The sequence below is a fragment of the Salmo salar genome, chromosome ssa13 (assembly GCF_905237065.1).
Source record: "Salmo salar chromosome ssa13, Ssal_v3.1, whole genome shotgun sequence".
Lineage (NCBI taxonomy): Eukaryota > Metazoa > Chordata > Actinopteri > Salmoniformes > Salmonidae > Salmo > Salmo salar.
In genome coordinates, this window is record NC_059454.1 from 12,857,845 (window position 1) to 12,879,177 (window position 21,333).

The 21,333-nt window shown below is 41.2% G+C and overlaps 1 protein-coding gene across 6 annotated transcripts in view; it reads left to right on the forward strand.

Moving 5' to 3' along the window:
- The first annotated feature begins 926 nt into the window (after window positions 1-926).
- LOC106566485 (inositol 1,4,5-trisphosphate receptor type 3) overlaps window positions 927-21,333 on the forward strand; it is a 52,330-nt gene continuing 31,923 nt past the window's right edge. For 5 of the 6 annotated variants that reach the window (XM_045692949.1, XM_045692945.1, XM_045692946.1 and 2 more), the window contains exons 1-4: window positions 927-1,362; window positions 16,215-16,285; window positions 17,544-17,665; window positions 17,842-17,928. In XM_045692949.1, the coding sequence (XP_045548905.1) occupies window positions 1,271-1,362; window positions 16,215-16,285; window positions 17,544-17,665; window positions 17,842-17,928 (372 nt within the window). In that variant the 5' untranslated portion in view covers window positions 927-1,270. The remainder of the gene's footprint in view (window positions 1,363-16,214; window positions 16,286-17,543; window positions 17,666-17,841; window positions 17,929-21,333) is intronic. The other variant, XM_045692950.1, reaches the window with a different exon arrangement.

The following is a 21,333-nucleotide window of genomic DNA, read 5'->3' on the forward strand; positions in this document are numbered from 1 at the left end:
ACTTGCTGAATAAGTGCTAAGTTAACTGGCACATTGTTAGAAATGTCATTTTCCTCAAACACTGACTTTTTGAACAGCTAGATGAGACCTGCCCACTAGAAAACCACGAAAGAGGGGCTATATTTCCATTGTACATACTGTATTGTGTAAGGAAAGCAGCAAGACGTCTCTCCTACACAAACAGCTTGGCTCAGCCTCAGTCCGTATCACCCCTTGACTGCACCAGGAAGTCCAAGCCAAAGGCTGAGCATGACTCGCCTGCTACCATGAGTTGTCAACAGTGGGCGGGAAAAAAGCATGGCTGTCTGGGTTTGCTACACAGCTGCCTAAATGTTGTTCAATACCTTGAACTCAAGCTTTTAGAAAGGCCAAAACTATGACGATGTAGTAAGCAAGAACCCTAGATGGTAAACTATGGTAAGAGAGTGACGTCTGAAATAGGCCTAGTTAAACTCCAGCAGGGCATGTAGAAAAGACAAAATAAAAAAGGAATCTTTTGAATCCCACTACATCACACTCTCATAGACAGTAGTGCAGCTGTGATCCACTTTTGAACTTAAAAACCTCTTCAAATATATCTGTTCATATGAAACTATATCTCTTAATTATGATATATATAGTTTAAAATATGTTTATTTGTTTATATAGTTGAGATTATGGTTTATTGACGCCCTTTCAATCATCGGACTTTTATTGACTCTATAATGAGCAGATAAACAAACATTTGTATGTCTACTGAATAAAACCCCTTGCACTGTAGCCTACTGTACCATCCATTTGTACCAATTCTCATTGTATTAATGTATGTAGGCAAGAGAGGGTATAACGCAATCTTTCTCTTGTACTTTCTACAGTCAGAAACAGGCAACTGAGAAGATAACTGAACCAAGAACAGATAACTGAGGAGTTATCAAGATGACACACTTCCTGGTTCCAATACTATGTCTTCAGGTGCAGTGTCAACATGACGACTTCGCTGACACATTTGGACTTTCTCTACTTTCATTAACATCGGGTTGTCATTGGTCATTTTCGGGTTTAAACTTTATTGGATTAAACAATTTAAGCTATAATTTGAATTAACTACATTGTCCTCCGTGCATTCCAACGAAATCTTCATTAGTTCGAATGAAGGGTTCTTAGCCCTTAGTGCACGAGGGGGAAGATCAGATACGAGTAGCGCTTCAAAAAGTCGCAGCAGTCAAGTGGAGAATACAGAAGAGGATACGTGTATTTCAGTTGATAATTGTCAACGCGAAAGTCACCGAAGATGTCGGATTCAATGTCCAGCTTTTTGCACATTGGGGACATCGTTTCCCTTTACGCGGAGGGCTCTGTCAATGGTTTTATAAGTACACTTGGGTAAGTATGTGCATGTCCCTACAAATACTTTACCTTGCCTGTGGTTATACGTTTACAGTCTTGTCATTTTGACAGATCTTCATTTCAACATACGGTAGTTACCCCATCGGTCGACTTCGAATCGAGACTCATTCTTCTTATCTCCTTCACCTCTTGTAGCCTCTGTGTCAAGTTTTGCTCTCTGCGTAATGAATTCATTTTACAGAGAAATACAAAACTCCACGAATCCATGATTTAGGCTTCATGTATTTGTGTAGCTCATGTTACACAGCACAGTAAGCTATTATAACAATTCCAGACATATTAAATAGTCATGAGATCATTGCATCTGAGATTTAGTGTCTCTGAGAGACCCTCATATATTTCATCAGCTGATGACAATAAGTTATACCCAGTCTCAGTATGGCAAAGTGGGCCATGGAGTCTGATCTCTACATAGTCAAGCATAACCTATGGAAACATCAGTTCTCTAGTAAGATATTACAATTGTTGTGTTCAGAAAGCTCATTAAAAGGAGTTCACTATTTTACAACTTTGTTCCATTGATTTTCAGCTAGCAGTGGCTAAAGTTAGTCATTACAAACATCATCTATTTAGAGAACTGAACCATGGATTTCAATTTTTCCTGGCAAATAGACTACTTTCAGGCTGAGGAATCATATAACATCAAGTTGTAAAATAGCAAACTAATCCTTTAAGCCAGGGCTCTCCAACCCTGTTCCTGGAGAGCTACCCTCCTTTAGGTTTTCGCTCCAACCCAAGTTGTAAGTAACCGGATTCATCTTCTAGACCAGTAACAGGGCTGGAGTGAAAACCTACAGGACGGAAGCTCTCCAGGAACAGGGTTGGAGTGAAAACCTACAGGACGGTAGCTCTCCAGGAACAGGGTTGGAGTGAAAACCTACAGGACGGAAGCTCTCCAGTAACAGGGTTGGAGTGAAAACCTACAGGACGGAAGCTCTCCAGGAACAGGGTTGGAGTGAAAACCTACAGGAGGGTATCTCTCCAGGAACAGGGTTGGAGTGAAAACCTACAGGACGGTAGCCCACCAGGAACAGGGTTGGAGTGAAAACCTACAGGACGGTAGCCCACCAGGAACAGGGTTGGAGTGTAAACCTACAGGACGGTAGCTCTCCAGGAATAGGGCTGGAGTGAAAACCCACAGGACGGTAGCTCTCCAGGAACAGGGTTGGAGAGCCCCACTTTAAACTGTTGTATTTCACATTGCAAGGCTTTAGAGTGAAGAGTTGCACTAGGCCTACATTGTTGTTGATGATGAATAGTGTTGTTTCATCTGATTTTGTGCAGGCATATGTTTTTTTTTGTACCTTTATTTAACTAGGCAGGTCAGTTAAGAACAAATTCTTATTTTCAATGACAGCCTAGGAACAGTGGGTTAACTGCCTTGTTCAGGGGCAGAAGGACAGATTTTTACCTTATCAGCTCGGGGATTCGATCTTGTAACCTTTCAGTTACTAGTCCAACGCTCTAACCACTAGGCTACCTGCCACCAATGTCTAAAGTAGTGGTTTCCTCTAGTCAGAAACATGTCCTTGAAAAAAGATCATAGACATTATTGGTTTAATACTCTGTCAGTGAAAGGTGTGACAACATGGCTACAACTTTGTCCCTGGATATATTCCCCTGGCAGTATCCTGTTGTTGTTTATGTTCACATATACACTGCAGCCCCCCTTCCATTGTTTGCCTGAATGCTATTATTTTTGTAGGAATTATGTCTGGATCAGGAAGCGATTCCAAGTGTGTTCCCTTGGAGATTTCCAACGGATAGGTGCTCGGGTAACTTGGTGCTGTACCAAATGGAACCCTATCCGCTATTAAGTGCACTACTTTTGACCAGGGCCCATTGTGCTCTGGTCAAAAGTAGTGCACTATGTTGGGAATACGTTGCCATTTGCGATGTTTTCAAATCCTCTCTATTCATAGTGCTTCCTGTGGTTTCTCCAGTTGCTGCCGGAGAAGGAACAGCATTCGATGTGTTCTGGTGCCCTTTGTGTTCACTTGGCGCTGCCCGCCAGGGGCGTCAGGCACCGTACAAATCTGAGGGGGCACAAAGTTTGTGAGGATGGCTGGGGGTGTCCGGAGTGGGGCTAGGCCCTGCTTAATTCTATGTAAACAATATGTATTTTTCTGCATATCTAAGCATACCTCTTGAGCTGTCTATCCTCCTTGACTGGTTTATTTTTTTAAAGAAACAAAATATGGTTCTCTGCAAAAATCTGGTTAAAAGGTTTGTGAGTCTTATTCAGTACATTTAGTTATTGCTTGCTTTTCTAGTCTACCAGCCTTGCCAGCAGGCATGCAAGCTAAGATAGACAACCTAGCTACTTTAATGTGATTGGTAGCTTGAAATGGCTTCTTGGTAGCAAGTTATCAGGTTGGAAGATTGAGAACCTATCTGGGCTAGCTAAAGTCAACTTCATAAAATAGCTAGGTTGCTAGTAGTTTTACAGAGAAACAACAAAAAAAGTATTTTATTTACAGGACAAATCTGAGGGAGTACTTGCCCCTGTGCCCCCTATGGGCATGATGCCTCTGCTGCCCACCCACAAAGCTTTTTTAGAAAAGAAGGTGTTACCTGGAACCATAAATGCTTCTTCAATTGTCCCCATGGGACACCCTTTGAAAATAACTATTTTTCACTAATACAAAGTTTTAAGTAGAACCTTTTCACTAGAGGTCGACCGATTAGTCGGAATGGCCGATTAATTAGGGCCGATTTCAAGTTTTCATAACAATCGGTAATCGGTATTTTTGGCCGCCAATTTGTTTATATTTTTTTTTGATAAAAAAAATTATATATTTTTTTTCACACCTTTATTTAACTAGGCAAGTCAGATTAAGAACACATTCTTATTTTCAATGACGGCCTAGGAACGGGGTTTAACTGCCTTGTTCAGGGGGGATTCGTTTTTGCAACCTTCTGGTTACTAGTCCAACGCTCTAACCACCTGCCTTACATTGCACTCCACGGGGAGCCTGCATGGCAGCCTGACTACCTGTTACGCGAGGGCAGCAAGAAGCCAAGGTAAGTTGCTAGCTAGCATTAAACTTATCTTAAAAAACTATCAATCTTAACATAATCACTAGTTAACTACACATGGTTGATGATATTACTAGTTTATCTAATGTGTCCTGCGTTGCATATAATCGATGCGGTGTCTGTTAATTTATCATTGAATCACAGCCTACTTCGCCAAACGGGTGTTGATTTAACAAGCGCATTTGCGAAAAAAGCACTGTCGTTGCACCAATGTACCTAACCGTAAACATCAATGCCTTTCTTTAAAATCAATACACAAGTATATATTTTTAAACCTGCATATTTAGTTAATATTGCCTGCTAACATGAAATTGTGTCACATCTCTAGCGTTCATTGCACGCAGAGTCAGGGTATATGCAACAGTTTGGGCCGCCTGGCTCGTTGCGAACTAATTTGCCATAATTTTACGTAATTATGACATAACATTGAAGGTTGGGCAATGTAACAGGAATATTTAGACTTAGGGATGTCACCCGTTAGATAAAATACGGAACGGTTTCACTGACAGGAAAAACGTTTGGTTTTCGAGATGATAGTTTCCGGATTCGACCATATTAATGACCTAAGGCTCGTATTTCTGTGTGTTATTATGTTATAATTAAGTCTATGATTTGATAGAGCAGTCTGACTGAGCGATGGTAGGCAGCAGCAGACTCGTAAGCATTCATTCAAAACAGCATTTGTGCGTTTTGCCAGCAGCCCTTCGCAATATATTGCGCTGTTTATGACTTCAAGCCTATCAACTCCCAAGATGAGGCTGGTGTAACCGATGTGAAATGGCTAGCTAGTTAGCCGGGTGTGCGCTAATAGCGTTTCAAACGTCACTCGCTCTGAGACTTGGAGTAGTTGTTCCCCTTGCTCTGCATGGGTAACGCTGCTTCGAGGGTGGGTGTTGTCGATGTGTTCCTGGTTCAAGCCCAGGTAGGAGCGAGGAGAGGGACAGAAGCTATACTGTTACACTGGCAATACTAAAGTGCCTATAAGAACATCCAATAGTCAAAGGTATATGAAATACAAATCGTATAGAGAGAAATAGTCCTATAATAACTTCAACCTAAAACTTCTTACCTGGGAATATTGAAGACTCATGTTAAAAGGAACCACCAGCTTTCATATGTTCTCATGTTCTGAGCAAGGAAATTAAACGTTAGCTTTTTTACATGGCACATATTGCACTTTTACTTTCTTCTCCAACACTTTGTTTTTGCATTATTTAAACCAAATTGAACATGTTTCATTATTTATTTGAGGTTAAATTGATTTTATTGATGTATTATATTAAGTTAAAATAAGTGTTCATTCAGTATTGTTGTAATTGTCATTATTACATATAAAAAAATAAAAATAAAATATTTTTTAAAATCGGCCGATTTAATCGGTATCGGGGTTTTTGGTCCTCCAATAATCGGTATCGGTGTCGAAAAATCATAATTGGTCGACCTCTACTTTTCACCATCAAAGGGCTCTACCTGGAACCAAAAAGGGTTCTCCTATGGGGACAAACAAATAACACCCTTTTCTTAAGAGCGGAGCCCTGTCCAGTCAGCCACTAATACAGCTCCAGGGTTTAGCCTCTGATGCCTGTTCAAACAGCTTCTTGAGTCACCTTTTAGCAACACTTAATTTATTCACTTCACAAATCCACTATCGCGAAGTAGGCTACAAGTCTGGCTGAGTCATATTTGAAACAATATTTAGTCAATGTTTAACTTATTTATCATCTGTGGAGAGACAATTGCTTCCTTCTGGAATGATGGGGAAGTGGATAGTAGCCTATAACACAGGATCACATGAGGACTGTACAACAGCATGTCTCTAAAATCATGTCTCTTAGTTTGCATAAATTCAAACACGGGGATGACTGCTGTAATCAGTCACAACAAGGGATGGAGCGGTGGGTAACGCATGCCAAATCTCTGTCGAGGACAGGACACACATTTGACTGTCTGACAACATAGGGCTGCCTATTGGAAGGTTCTAGCTCAGTATGGCAAAGCTTTTAGTAAGTGTCTTGAGTCACCAGTAAAAGAAAGAAGCACACTGATGTACTTTAGGTTCACATCAGGTCTCCGTCCAGAGAGAAAGTTTGTATTGTTTACATTGGGGTTACCTCAAAGCTCTAACACTTAACAGAATTAAATATTATTTTAGAATTAAATTACATCTAAGTTGTGTATCAATGGCCAAGAATGACCAATAATGATAATAAATTCTGCACTTATATTGAAAACATGGATACTGGACTTCAGAGCTAAATACCTAAAGCTGCTTTAAGTCTGTCTTACTGTATAACACATGATGCCTGTAAGGACAGAAGAAGCAGGACAAATGAGTTGTAACTATTTTTGACAGCATCTGCGTCGGTGCCTGTTTGAGTTATTTACACATGAGAGAACACAGTGCAGATCTGTGTTTATGAATGAAATCATCAGGGACCTGACAGTTTAAAATATAATTTTGTGATGTCCAATTGCCAATCCCAACGAGTTCGGGAGAGACGAAGGTTGAGACGTGCTTCTTAACACACTGCCAGCCGCACCAATGTGTCAGAGGAAACACAGTTTGCCTGATGACCGAAGTCAGCTTGCAGTACCCGCCCCGTTGCTAGAGCGCGATGAGCCAAGGAATACCCCCAGCCAAACCCTACCCTAACTCGGACGGCGCTGGGCAAATTGTGCGCCACCCTATGGGGCTTCCGGTCACGGCCAGCTGTGACACAGCCTGGGATCAAACCTCAGGCTGTAGTGGTGCCTCAGCAGTGCTTTAGACTGCCTGACATAGGTTTTTAAAAGTGCCACAGACTTTAAAACCACGAACATACACCTGGTGCAGCTTTCGTAAAGGCCCTGATTTTCTGTTGTGTAGTTTTAGTCAGAGCCTGCACCCTTCTTGTGAGGTATGATAGCTCTGCATTCAATCACACATGCTTTGCATTCTCTGTCTCAGGTGAAAAGCTTCAACCCACTGATGGTAGCCTATTCAAACAGCATACCACTGATGGTATTCATACTACAATTTAAATATATACAGTGCATTTGGAAAATATTCAGAACCCTTGACTTCTTCCCCCCCAAAAGTACGTTACAGCCTTATTCTAAAATGGATTAAAAAAAAAAAACATTTTCCTCAATCTACACACAATACCCCATAATGACAATGCGAAAACAGGTTTAGATTTTTTGGCAATTTTATTTAAAAAAAATACAACATTTGTAAATAAGGTGTAAGTATTCAGATCCTTTGCTTTGAGACTCAAAATGAGCTCAGGTGCATCCTGTTTCCATTAATCATCCTTGATGTTTCTACAACTTGATTGGAGTCCACCTGTGGTAAATTCAATTGATTGGACATGATTTGGAAAGGCACACACACCTGTCTATATAAGGTCCTACAGTTGACAGTGCATGTCAGAGCAAAAACCAAGCCATGAGGTCGAAGGAATTGCCCGTAGAGCTCAGAGACAGGATTGTGTCGAGGTACAGATCTGTATTGTGTAGATTGATGAGGTTTTTATTTAATCCATTTTAGAACAAGGCTGTAACATAACAAAATGTAGAAAAAGTCAAGGAGTCAGAATTAGAGGTCGACCGATTTATGATTTTTCAACGCCGATACCGATTATTGGAGGACCCCAAAAAAAGCTGCTGCCGATTAATCGGCCGATTTAAAAAAAAATATTTTCTTTTTTTATATGTAATAATGACAATTACAACAATACTGAATGAACACTTATTTTAACTTAATATAATACATCAATAAAATCAATTTAGCCTCAAATAAATAATGAAACATGTTCAATTTGGTTTAAATAATGCAAAAACAAAGTGTTGGAGAAGAAAGTAAAAGTGTAATATGTGACATGTAAGAAAGCTAACGTTTAAGTGCCTTGCTCAGAACATGGGAACATATGAAAGCTGGTGGTTCCTTTTAACATGAGTCTTCAATATTCCCAGGTAAGAAGTTTTAGATTGTAGTTATTATAGGAATTATAGGACTATTTCTCTATACGATTTGTATTTCATATACCTTTGACTATTGGATGTTCTTATAGGCACTTTAGTATTGCCAGTGTAACAGTATAGCTTCCGTCCCTCTCCTCGCTCCTACCTGGGCTCGAACCAGGAACACATCGACAACAGTCACCCTCGAAGCAGCGTTACCCATGTAGAGCAAGGGGAACAACTACTCCAAGTCTCAGAGCGAGTGACGTTTGAAACGCTATTAGCGCGCACCTGCTAACTAGCTAGCCATTTCACATCGGTTACACCAGCCTAATCTTGGGAGTTGACAAGCTTGAAGTCATAAACAGCGCAATGCTTGAAGCACAGCGAAGAGCTGCTGGCAAAACACACGAAAGTGCTGTTTGAATGAATGCTTACGAGCCTGCTGGTGCCTACCACCGCTCAGTCAGACTGCTCTATCAAATCATAATTATAACATAATAACACACATAACATAATAACACAAATACGAGCCTTAGGTCATTAATATGGTCGAATCCGGAAACTATCATCTCGAAAACAAAATGTTTTTTTCTTTCAGTGAAATACGGAACCAGTCCGTATTTTATCTAACGGGTGGCATCCCTAAGTCTAAATATTCCTGTTACATTGCACAACCTTCAAAGGTATGTCATAATTACGTAAAATTCTGGCAAATTAGTTCGCAACGAGCCAGGCAATGAACGCAAGAGCAGTGACCCAATTTCATGTTAGCAGGCAATATTAACTAAATATGCAGGTTTAAAAAAAATATATACTTGTGTATTGATTTTAAAGAAAGGCATTGATGTTTATGGTTAGGTACATTGGTGCAACGACAGTGCTTTTTTCACAAATGCGCTTGTTGAATTATCACCCGTTTGTCGAAGTAGGCTGTGATTCGATGAGAAATTAACAGGCACCGCATCGATTATATGCAACGCAGGACACGTTAGATAAACTAGTAATATCATCAACCATGTGTAGTTAACTAGTGATTATGTTAAGAGTGATAGTTTTTTATAAGATAAGTTTAATGCTAGCTAGTAATTTACCATGGCTTCTTGCTGCCCTCGCGTAACAGGTAGTCAGCCTGCCATGCAGGCTCCTCGTGGAGTGCAATGTAAGGCAGGTGGTTAGAGCGTTGGACTAGTAACCAGAAGGTTGCAAAAACGAATCCCCGAATCCCCCCTGAACAAGGCAGTTAACCCCCATTCCTAGGCCATCATTGAAAATAAGAATGTGTTCTTTATCTGACTTGCCTAGTTAAATAAAGGTGTAAAAAAAAAAAAAGGCAATTCGGTGGCCAAAAATACCGATTACCGATTGTTATGAAAACTTGAAATCGGCCCTAATTAATTGGCCATTCTGATTAATCGGTCGACCTCTAGTCCGAATACTTTCCGAATGCACTGTATATAAACAAAATCTCTTGCATAAGTTCAAAATCACATTGAATGATATTCATTATGTATGTGAATTAATTCAATGACCGTGAAGTTTAACAAAAATAAAACTGTTTTTATAAAGACCTCAATTCCTGAGTTGAGAGTGATTCATATGCAATGCAAATGACCAGGGGAGCACTCCAGACTCTAGCCAAAGCAATGAACCCGCAATAGGTAGACAAACCTCACCTGGCTGCTAGATAACTCCCATTGATTATGTGAAGGAGGGGGATATAGGGACATTAACCAGAGACAACCCTCTGTACGCAAACATGTACAGACCGATGGTAAAGATGTAGGATTAGCTTGGCCTTTCAGGCAGCGTCTTTTAGATACAAACCCTTTTTGCATATTTCCACTGCATTGTGTGAACTGTGAGCCTGTCTTGTGTTTTTCATCTGCTGTCATGGAAATACCACTTCATGTTTCAGACATCTTTGGGTAATGGGTTCTATGTGCACTCTGAAGAGGAGCAGCCCAAAGCATTCAGACTACTTTAAGAAGCTTTGTTGTGACCACATCCTCACCTACAGTATAATAGGCTATAGATTACAACCTACAGTGCCTTCAGAAAGTATTCACACCCCTTGACTTTTTCTACAGTTTGTTGTTCCAGCCTGAATTTAAAATGATTAAATGTAGATTGTGTCACTAACCTACACACAATACCCCATCATGTCAAAGGGGAATTGTTTTTAGATTATTTATTTTTTACAAATTAATATATAATGACAAGCAGAAAAGTCTTTTAACCTCTTGGTTAAGGCAAGCCTAAATAACTTCAGGAGTAAAAATTTGCTTAGACGATAATAAGTTGCATGGACTAAATATAATAATGGTGTTCGACATACATTGTTGAATGACTACCCCATCTCTGTACCCCACACATACAGTTATCTGGAAGGTTCTTCAGTCCAGCACTGAATTTTAAGCACAGAGATTCAACGACAAAGACCAGGAAGGTTTTGCAATGCCTCTCAAAGAATGGCTCCTATTGGTAGATGTATATCCCTTTGAGCATGGTGAAGTTATCACACTTTGGATGGTGTATCAATACACCCAGTTAGTACAACGATACAGGCGTCATTCCTAACGCAGTTAACGGAGAGGAAGGAAACCCCTCAGGGATTTCACCATGAGGTCAATGGTGACTTTTTAAAACGGTTACAGAATTTAATGGCTGTGATAGGAGAAAACTGAGGATGGATCAACAACATTGTAGTTACTCCACAATACTAACCTAATTGACAGAGTAAAAAGGAGGAAGTCTCTACAGAATAAAAACATCCAAGAATATGCATCCTGTTTGCAATGAGTCACTAAAATAATACTGAGAGAAATGTGGCAAAGAAATTAACTTTATGTCCTGCATACAAAGCATTATGTTTGGGGCAAATCCAACAACACATCACTGAGTATCAAAAGCATGGCAGTGGTGGTGGCTGCATCATGTTATGGGTATGCTTGTCATTGGCAAGGACTAGGGAGTTTTTTTTTTCTAAAAACAAACTGAGCTAAGCACAGGCAAAATACTAGATGACACTTGGAGACAAATCTACCTTTCAGCAAGACAACCTAAAACGCAAGGCCAAATATACACTGGAGTTACTTACCAAGACGATATTGAATGTTCCTGAGTGGCCTAGTTACAGTTTTGACTTAAAATCGGCTTAAAATCTGTGGAAAGACATGGCTTCCTAGCAATGATCAACAACCAACTTGACAGAGCTTGAAGAATTCTTAAAAGAATAAAATGGGCAAATATTGCACAATCCAGGTATGCAAACCTCCTTAGACTTAACCAGAAAAATTCACAGCTGAAATCGCTGTCAAAGGTATTTCTAGCATATATTGACTCGGGTCTGAATACTTTCCCTCTTTTTCCACATTTTGTTATGTTACAGCCTTATTCTAAAATGGATCAAATTGTTTTTTCCCCCTCAATCTACACACAATACCTCATAATGACAAAACAAAAACAGGTTTAGATTTCTTTTTCAAGTCCTTAACACTTACATAAGTATTCAGACCCTTCACTCAAAACTTTGTTGAAGTACCTTTGGCAGCAATTACAGCCTTGACTCTTCTTGGGTATGAAGCTACAGTATAAGGTTGGCACCTGTATTTGGGGAGTTTCTCCCATTCTTCTCTGCAGATCCTCAAGCGCTGTCAGGTTGGATGGGGAGCGTCACTGCACAGCTGTTTTCAGGTCTCCAGAGGTTGATTGGGTTCAAGTCCGGGCTCTGGCTGGGCCATTCAAGGACATTCAGAGACTTGTCCCGATGCCACTCCTGCATTGTCTTGGCTGTGTGCTTAGGGTCATTGCCCTACCACTGAAAAACATCCCCACAGCATGATGCTGCCACCACCATGCTTCACCGTAGGGATGGTGCCAGGTTTCCTCCAGACGGGATACTTGGCATTGAGGCCAAAAAGTACAATCTTGGTTTCAACAAAATCACAGAATCTTGTTTCTCATGGTCTGAGTCCTTTTGGTGCCTTTTGGCAAACTCCAAGTGGACTGTCATGTGCCTTTTACTGAGGAGTGGCTTCCATCTGTCCACTCTACCATAAAGGCCTGATCTGGAGTGCTGCAGAGAGGGTTGTCCTTCTGGAAGGTTCTCCCATCTCCACAGAGGAACTCTGGAGCTCTTTCAGAGTGACCATCGGGTTCTTGGTCACGGCCCTTCTCCCCTGATTGGTCAGTTTGGCCGGGCGGCCAGCTCCAGGAAGTCTTGGTGGTTCCAAACTTCTTCCATTTCAGAATGATGGAGGCCACTGTGTTCTAGGGGACCTTCAATGCTGCGGAAATGTTTTGGTACCCTTCCCCAGATCTGTGCCTCGACACAATCCTGTCTCCGAGCTCTACGGACAATTCCTTCGACATCATGGCTTGGTTTTTGCTCTGACCTGCACTGTCAACTGTGGGACCTTATATAGACAGGTGTGTGTCTTTCCAAATAATGTCCAATCAATTGAATTTACCACAGGTTGGACTCCAAGTTATGGAAACATCTCAAGGATGATCAATGGAAACAGGATGCACCTGAGCTCATTTTCGAGTCTCAAAGCACAGGGTCTTAATACTTATGTAAATAAGGTATTTCATTTTTTTTTTTTCTAAACATTTTCAATCTATATGTTTAATTTTTTCATTATGGGGTATTGTGTGTAGATTGTTGATGGAAAAATAAATAATTTAATCATTTTAAAAATAAGGCTGTAATGTAACAATGTGGAAAAAGTCAAAGGGTCTGAATATTTTCAGAATGCACTATATAAATATTAGTGTTTTATTTTATTTTATAAATACAAAATATTCAAATTTTTCTTCCACTGACATTAGAGTATTTTGTGTAGATTGTTGACATAAAATTACAATTAAATTCATTTTAATCCCACTTTGTAACACCACAAAATGTTGTGAATACTTTCTGAAGGCCCTGTACATACTGTAGTTCAATTCATGCTAAGAGTTGACTTTAAAGTGGAAGGATGTGACAGATGATCCGAATAAAGCTCAGAGTCTGCAGGGAGACCGTAGTTAGGCTCAACTGATTTGTATATTTAGTTTTCTGAGCTGCTGTGGATAGTGGTCCCTAGTGATTCGTTATGTTTACTGACAGCTTGTGGGAGTCCATAGCGGGGAAATGCAGACAGGTCATGATCGTGGGATGTCTTTAAACCGTCATTCTTAACCGTGACCGTGAGACAGTGAGGAAAAATAAAATACAGAATTCTGACTCAAATCAACTGACAGTTGGCCTTTGAGTCCATGTGTAATTTGATAATAAGGCATGAATCATACAATCCAATCTGCTTTCTGATTGTCATTTTGGGAAACTGTTGTCTTTATCCTGGTTCATCACTACGCAACAATATAGGAAAACAACAGATCTGGAATAATCTTACTCACTTATTTTAATGAAGTTATTTTGGCTCTAATCAGAGTCCACAACCAAATCTCACTTGCACACTGGCCATTATGTAACAGTCTGTCATAAGACACTGTGTCGGCTCTGGCCAATCACAGTGGACATAGTGTTGTCTACATACCAGGAAACGGCATATGCTTTGTGGACAGGCCATTGTTACAATCTAAACAGTTCATTTAGTGTTCACTGTTCAGGCTACATTGTCATTATATTGTGGGGGCACTAAGCAGTCTCCATATATACTACCATGAATTTTGTGAACTGGCACCGGGGGATCTTCAGACAAGTCTTGTGAGGCCTGTGGGCGTCTTAGAGCAAAACAACCGACCTGTTTGTGAGAGTCTCATCTTTCCATAGAGGGGTCATAATAGTTTGGACACTAACCGTTCAGACTCTACAAACAATTTTGTGAGAAGAGTAATTTTCAGGATGTCTCATGGTCTGACAAACACCGCTTTAGCTCTGTCACATTTCACCTCAGATGCAGAATTGCGACATCAGTGGATGTAAAAAAAAAAACACATATCTCCAGCTGAAAAGGACAGATTTTTGGGGGTGATTTGTTGTTATTATTATGTTAATTAGATATACGCGGGGCGTGGACATCGGCTCTAGTGGGTTAAGTCACTAGTCATTAGCAAGACCTTTAACCTTTTACTGCAGTGGGCCAAATCAGGGTAGTCTTAAACAAAACCAACTTTGAAACAAAAGTATACACCTTACACACATGGTTATGGGCTTAAAAAAAGAAGACACCAGTACCATGTCAGATACAGTGTTGAAATGTATTCCATTTTGAGTTTCAAATCAAATCACATTTTATTTGTCACTTGCCAAGTACAACGGGTGTAGACCTTACAGTGAAATGCTTACTTACAAGCCCTTAACCAACAATGCAGTTTTTTTTTTAAATACCTAAAAAAATAAGAAATAAAAGTAATAAATAATGAAAGAGCAGCAGTAAAATAACAGCAACGAGGCTATATACAGGGGGTGCCGGTACAGAGTCAATGTGGAGGCTATATACAGGGGGTACCGGTACAGAGTCAATGTGGAGACTATATACTGGGGGTACCGGTACAGAGTCAATGTGGAGGCTATATACAGGGGGTACCGGTACAGAGTCAATGTGGAGGCTATATACAGGGGGTACCGGTACAGAGTCAATGTGCGGGGGCACCGGTTAGTCTAGGTAATTTAGGTCATATGTACATGTAGGTAGAGTTATTAAAGTGACAGTGCATAGATAATAACAAAGTAGCAGCAGTGTAAAGGGGGGGGGGCAATGCAAATAGTCTGGGTAGCCATTTGATTAGATGTTCAGGAGTCTTATGGCTAGGGGGTAGAAGCTGTTTAGAAGCCTCTTGGACCTAGACTTGGCGCTCCGGTACCGCTTGCCGTGCGGTAGCAGAGAGAACAGTCTATGACTGGGGTGGCTGGAGTCTTTGACAATTTTTAGAGACTTCCTCTGACACCGCCTGGTATAGAGGTCCTGGATGCCAGAAAGCTTTGCCCCAGTGATGTACTGGACTGTACGCACTACCCTCTGTAGTGCCTTGCGGTCGGAGGCCGAGCAGTTGCCATACCAGGCAGTGATGCAACCCGTCAGGATGCTCTCGATGGTGCAGCTGTAGAACCTTTTGAGGATCTGAAGACCCATGCCTAATCTTTTCAGTCCCCTGAGGGGGAATAGGTGTTGTCGTGCCCTCTTCACAACTGTTTTGGTGTGTTTGGACCATGATAGTTTGTTGGTGATGTGGACACCAAGGAACTTGAAGCTCTCAACCTGCTCCCCTGCAGCCCCGTCGATGAGAATGGGGGCATGCTTGGCCCTCCTTTTCCTGTAGTCCACAATCATCTCCTTTGTCTTGAGTTTGCATCCCAATATTACACTTTATATACATCTCAGAAGACTGAAATATGACAAAACAGTTTGACATAGAAACACCATTTTCAGCCCCCAAAATATATTTTTGTTAATTATGAAAAATATTTACATTCCACCAATGAGGCCACTAGGTAATTTGACTGCAGGAAAGGGCTACGTCACTAGCAAGTCCTTTAAGTCACTAGCTCTCACAGTGGTTAGCTACTGAAGTCTGACCACAATGAGACCTGGAGTAATTCCAAGTGGAAATCATTGTAGATGGTTTCTGCATAAGGACATTAGTGTCACAACAACATTAGCTTTGCCATATGTTGTCATTATGTATATCAGGGTGTTATTCCAGTCTTACCCCACGAGGGCTGGACTACTGCTGCTTTTCTCTTCTACCTGATCATTAATTGCACCCACCTGGTGTGCCAGGTCTAATTCAGTCCATGATTAGAAGGGAAGTGTGGGGAAAAGCTGTGGAATTCAGGGGTACGTATACAAACACTGCAATGCAAGTGTTGATCTCCTGTGCGTTGTGTTTCTCCCCAGGTTAGTGGATGACAGATGTGTGGTAGAGCCAGCTGCAGGGGACCTGGACAATCCCCCCAAGAAGTTCAGAGGTCAGATTAGTATTCTCATTATTTAGGCCTACAATGTAGTGTGTGGGTGCATGCGTGTGGGTGCATTGTGGGAGTGTTATGTACATGTGTACTTCCCTGTGTGTTTGTGAGAGTGATTCACAATATGTTGTTGTTGTGTTTGCTTGTGACTCAGTGTGCCCATGACTGTGACATATGGGGAATGTACAGCTCTCTGCCTATTCAGCCTTATATGGGCACCAGAGAGAACAGACTCCAAAACAGACTTTTTTTTTTTTAAACCCACACTTAGTTTTCTCCGATTCCATCACTGGGGTGACACGCATTCAGTGCATTTCTGTCTGATCAAAGGTTCATTGATGTCCTACTCCTTGGATCTCAGTTTAAACAGAAAAGACAACTTGCCCATCTAAGTAAACGTATGTTGTCCCAAAAGTCTCAGCAATACTGTCCAGTACAGTCTAATAACATTAATTGTTTCCCATATGATGGCTTTATATGACTAATATTCTGTCAGTAGTTTGCATGATTCCCTTTAAAGATTTTTCCTGCAACCACTTGAGGCTAGTGAGGGGAGGACGGCTCATAATAATGGCCGGAATGGAGCGAATGGAATGGAATCACAGAAAACCATGTTTGATGTATTTGATACCATTCCACTAATTCCGCTCCAGCCATTTCCACGAGCCCCATCCTCCCCAATTAAGGTGCTACAGCCTCCAGTGCCTGCCACAACTCGACTGTATTAAAGTTGACATTTCAATATTGCTGAGGGGCGACATGCATTTCAAGGTTGTTTGCCGTTATGGTGCTGATATAACTGTCCTGCCAGACCTGTGTGACAGGTAACAACTACTGTACTCACAGAGCAGAGCACCAGCTGATCTCCTTCATCTCCAATATTAGTATTAGGCTCCTTTAAAAACACGATATCCCTCCGAGGATGGGGAGAGTCAATATTTACCTGACGCCCAGATCCCCTATGGTGGGTGTGGGGCAAATTAGTTATTTTCTTCCCTAAGCAAACTATTAATTTTATGTGGAAGCGTTATATACTTACTTAGACAGTGACAGAGCTCATCTTTGCTATAAAGTACATAGATGCTCGAGAGAATGGCAGCCATCTTGGCATAGTAATCGTAAAATAGTGCATCACTAGCCCCCCCCACACATATTTCACAGGTTTTTAATATTTGAAACCAAAACATCTACACCATTGAATACTCGCCAGTCCCCTTATTAGCAATCTTAACTCTTTAATCACACTATTTTGTCTTAGACTGCCTCTTCAAAGTGTGTCCCATGAACCGCTACTCTGCACAGAAACAGTTCTGGAAAGCCAAGCAGGCCAAGCACGAGAAGGACAAGATTGCTGATGTGGTGCTACTCCAGAAACTACAGGTAAGCGACTTACACGGGTCATACCACCAGGTTAGAGACAGTACAACAAGGGTCATACCACCAGGTTAGAGACAGTACAACAAGGGTCATACCACCAGGTTAGAGACAGTACAACAAGGGTCATACCACCAGGTTAGAGACAGTACACTGATGCAACCTTTCCTTGTTCTCCACAGCATGCCTCTAGTCTGGAGCAAAAACAGAACGAGACTGAAAACAAGAAGGTCCACGGCGATGTAGTAAAATACGGCACTGTCATTCAGGTAAGGTCTGCATTCCCAGCAGCACACATCCAGGTAAGATCTGCATTCCCAGCAGCACACATCCAGGTAAGATCTGCATTCCCAGTAGCACTGTTGAGCACAGGAGGTTGGTGGCACCTTAACTGGGGAGGACGGGCTCGTGGTAATCTCTGGAGCGGAACGAGTGGAACAATAAACAAATCAAATGTTATTTGTCACATGCGCCAAATACAACAGGTGTAGACCTTACAGTAAAATGCTGACTTAGAGCCCCTAACCAAGAATGCAGTTTTAAGAAAATACCTACAAAAAAAAGTAAGAGATAAAAGTAACAAAGAATTAAAGAGCAGCAGTAAATAACAATAGCGAGGCTATATACAGGGGGTACCGGTACAGAGCCAATGTGTGGGGGTACCGGTTATTTGAGGTAATATATACATGTAGGTGGAGTTTTTAAAGTGACTATGCATAGATAATAACAGAGCGTGGCAGCAGCGTAATGTAATTGGATTAGGCTGACGTCAATGAATGGCTGGTCTTGTACCTGAGGGGAAGCTTGAGCACACCTGCACATTCTCAGTGTGATGGATCTGCAGGTCACCAATCAGTAATGTGTCTGGTAAAGGGTTTGAGCACACCTGCACATTCTCAGTGTGATGGATCTGCAGGTCACCAATCAGTAATGTGTCTGGTAAAGGGTTTGAGCACACCTGCACATTCTCAGTGTGATGGATCTGCAGGTCACCAATCAGTAATGTGTCTGGTAAATGGTTTGAGCACACCTGCACAGTATCAATCAGGGAGCCGTCCCAGAATACCTGTGTTTTGAATCACTTTCAGCAAGTATGCACCCAGCTAGCACATAGCATTCAGAGAACCATATGTTACTTAGAGCTTGGTGAGAGTGTGGTTGTCCTATAGTTATGTTACATACATACTTCCCACAACGTTCTGGGAAATGGTGGAGGATAGTTGCTTGGTTTTGGAACATTCTCAACACATTAAATGACAAACATTATTTTCTAGGTATTTACTTTTAACAGAACTTTTCCGAAAAGTTCAAACATGTTTACATTTAATTGACATTTTAGTAGTGTTCTAGGAACGTTCTCCAACTGGTTTGATGTTGGGAATGTTCTCAAATAGATCAGAGAATGTTAGGAAACAAATGTTCTTCTGTCAGATATTCAGCATAAAGTTTCCTATAGGTTTCCTCATGGTCCTATTTAATGTCATGCTCAAAGATTAAGAAAACGCTCCATAAAAACCACAAACTATTGTAAGTTTCAGGGAATGTTCTAATAAAGTTATTTAAAAACGTATACATTCCGTTCTCAGCGTCAACCAAATTCTCTCTATTGTGTTGTGTGTTGGCCACACCCACTAATTGGCTACACCAGATCTTAATGAGTGCTGGTTTCCTTTGAAATGGGGTCTGTTTGAATAGACTAAAATGATCAGCTTTATATGAGTTATGAAAACATGGCATGCTAGCACCATCCTGGTGGCGCAGTGGACTAATTCCATGGACAGAGAATAGAAGATTCTAGGTTTGGGTCTCACTGATGCTGTGTCACGATGAAAAAGAAATGTGTTTGCATGATTAATGCCTAAGGAAATGAATTTCCCTGTGTCCTAACTGGGCTTGGAGTTCAGAAAAGTCTTATGGAAACATTCAGTGAAAGTTTTAAGGAAGTTATAAAAAGTAAAAAATTAACTAACCTCAGAGGAAAACTTTCTAGGAACCAGAGTAAAATGTTCTCAGAACCTCCCTGTAACCTAAAAATAAACATTCCCAGAACAGGCTAAATGTTCACTTCTATTCTCGGAATGTTTAAAAAACATTCAGTTTTACCGGTTAGGAAACATAGAACCCAAATGGGCTAGCTGTGGGCAGCATCGCTCACTAATGGGAGTTATTGACCTTCAAGTTTCAGGGATTGGTGTTCCATACAGTCAGGTGTTTCACAACCCAAGCTTACTCATCATGACTCCTAATAGCTGGTCCATAATGGAATGTTTCTGCATGTCACACCTGTATGGAAACCTAGACAGTCTGTTTGTCAGGTTGCCATAGCCAGGTGAAGTCAGTCTAGATTTTCCTCTTAAGTGTGTTTATATTCTAAAGAGATTCTAAGTGATGACAGAGAACAGACCGCACCGGTTTCTCAGTGATCCCTACCGAGTAGTTTGGTTCATCAGGCTGACCCCCAGTCTTCATGGAGGAGATTACTGAGTAGTTTGGTTCATCAGGCTGACCCCCAGTCTTCATGGAGGAGATTACTGAGTAGTTTGGTTCATCAGGCTGACCTCCAGTCTTCATGGAGGAGATTACTGAGTAGTTTGGTTCATCAGGCTGACCCCCCAGTCTTCATGGAGGAGATTACTGAGTAGTTTGGTTCATCAGGCTGACCCCCAGTCTTCATGGAGGAGATTACTGAGTAGTTTGGTTCATCAGGCTGACCCCCCAGTCTTCATGGAGGAGATTACTGAGTAGTTTGGTTCATCAGGCTGACCCCCCAGTCTTCATGGAGGAGATTACTGAGTAGTTTGGTTCATCAGGCTGACCCCCCAGTCTTCATGAAGGAGATTACTGAGTAGTTTGGTTCATCAGGCTGACCTCCCAGTCTTCATGGAGGAGATTACTGAGTAGTTTGGTTCATCAGGCTGACCCCCCCAGTCTTCATGGAGGAGATTACTGAGTAGTTTGGTTCATCAGGCTGACCTCCAGTCTTCATGGAGGAGATTACTGAGTAGTTTGGTTCATCAGGCTGACCCCCAGTCTTCATGGAGGAGATTACTGAGTAGTTTGGTTCATCAGGCTGACCCCCAGTCTTCATGGAGGAGATTACTGAGTAGTTTGGTTCATCAGGCTGACCCCCCAGTCTTCATGGAGGAGATTACTGAGTAGTTTGGTTCATCAGGCTGACCCCCAGTCTTCATGGAGGAGATTACTGAGGGATGATGATGTTTTGGCAGTGTGAATTTAAGAATTCCAGAGCATGGTACCTCTGTATCTGATAGAGAATTGACTATGTGAGGTGCGGTAGTGGGGAGGGTGAAGGTTATCACAGTGTCTTGTGTTATGTAGATGGATTTCAGAATGAACCTGGAAGAATCCATTGAAGGGTTTTGGTAAACTGTCTGGGAAGTATGAGTATTTGTAGATAAAAGTGCATAATTGGTGTACATTAATGTCAGAAATAGACATATTGAGTTTCTTAAACAAAAACGTTCTTAAATTTGATCTAGTCTATCAAACCAAGAACATGTGTCTGAACTTTAACATATTTTAGAGTTTTGTTAATGGTTATGATCAGACATTTCCAACCCCCTGTTTTCATCACTGAAGGCCCAATATTAAATAATTCCTAGGAAAATGTACAGTGTCAATATCTTATGAGAAATGTATTTATTGACTGAGGT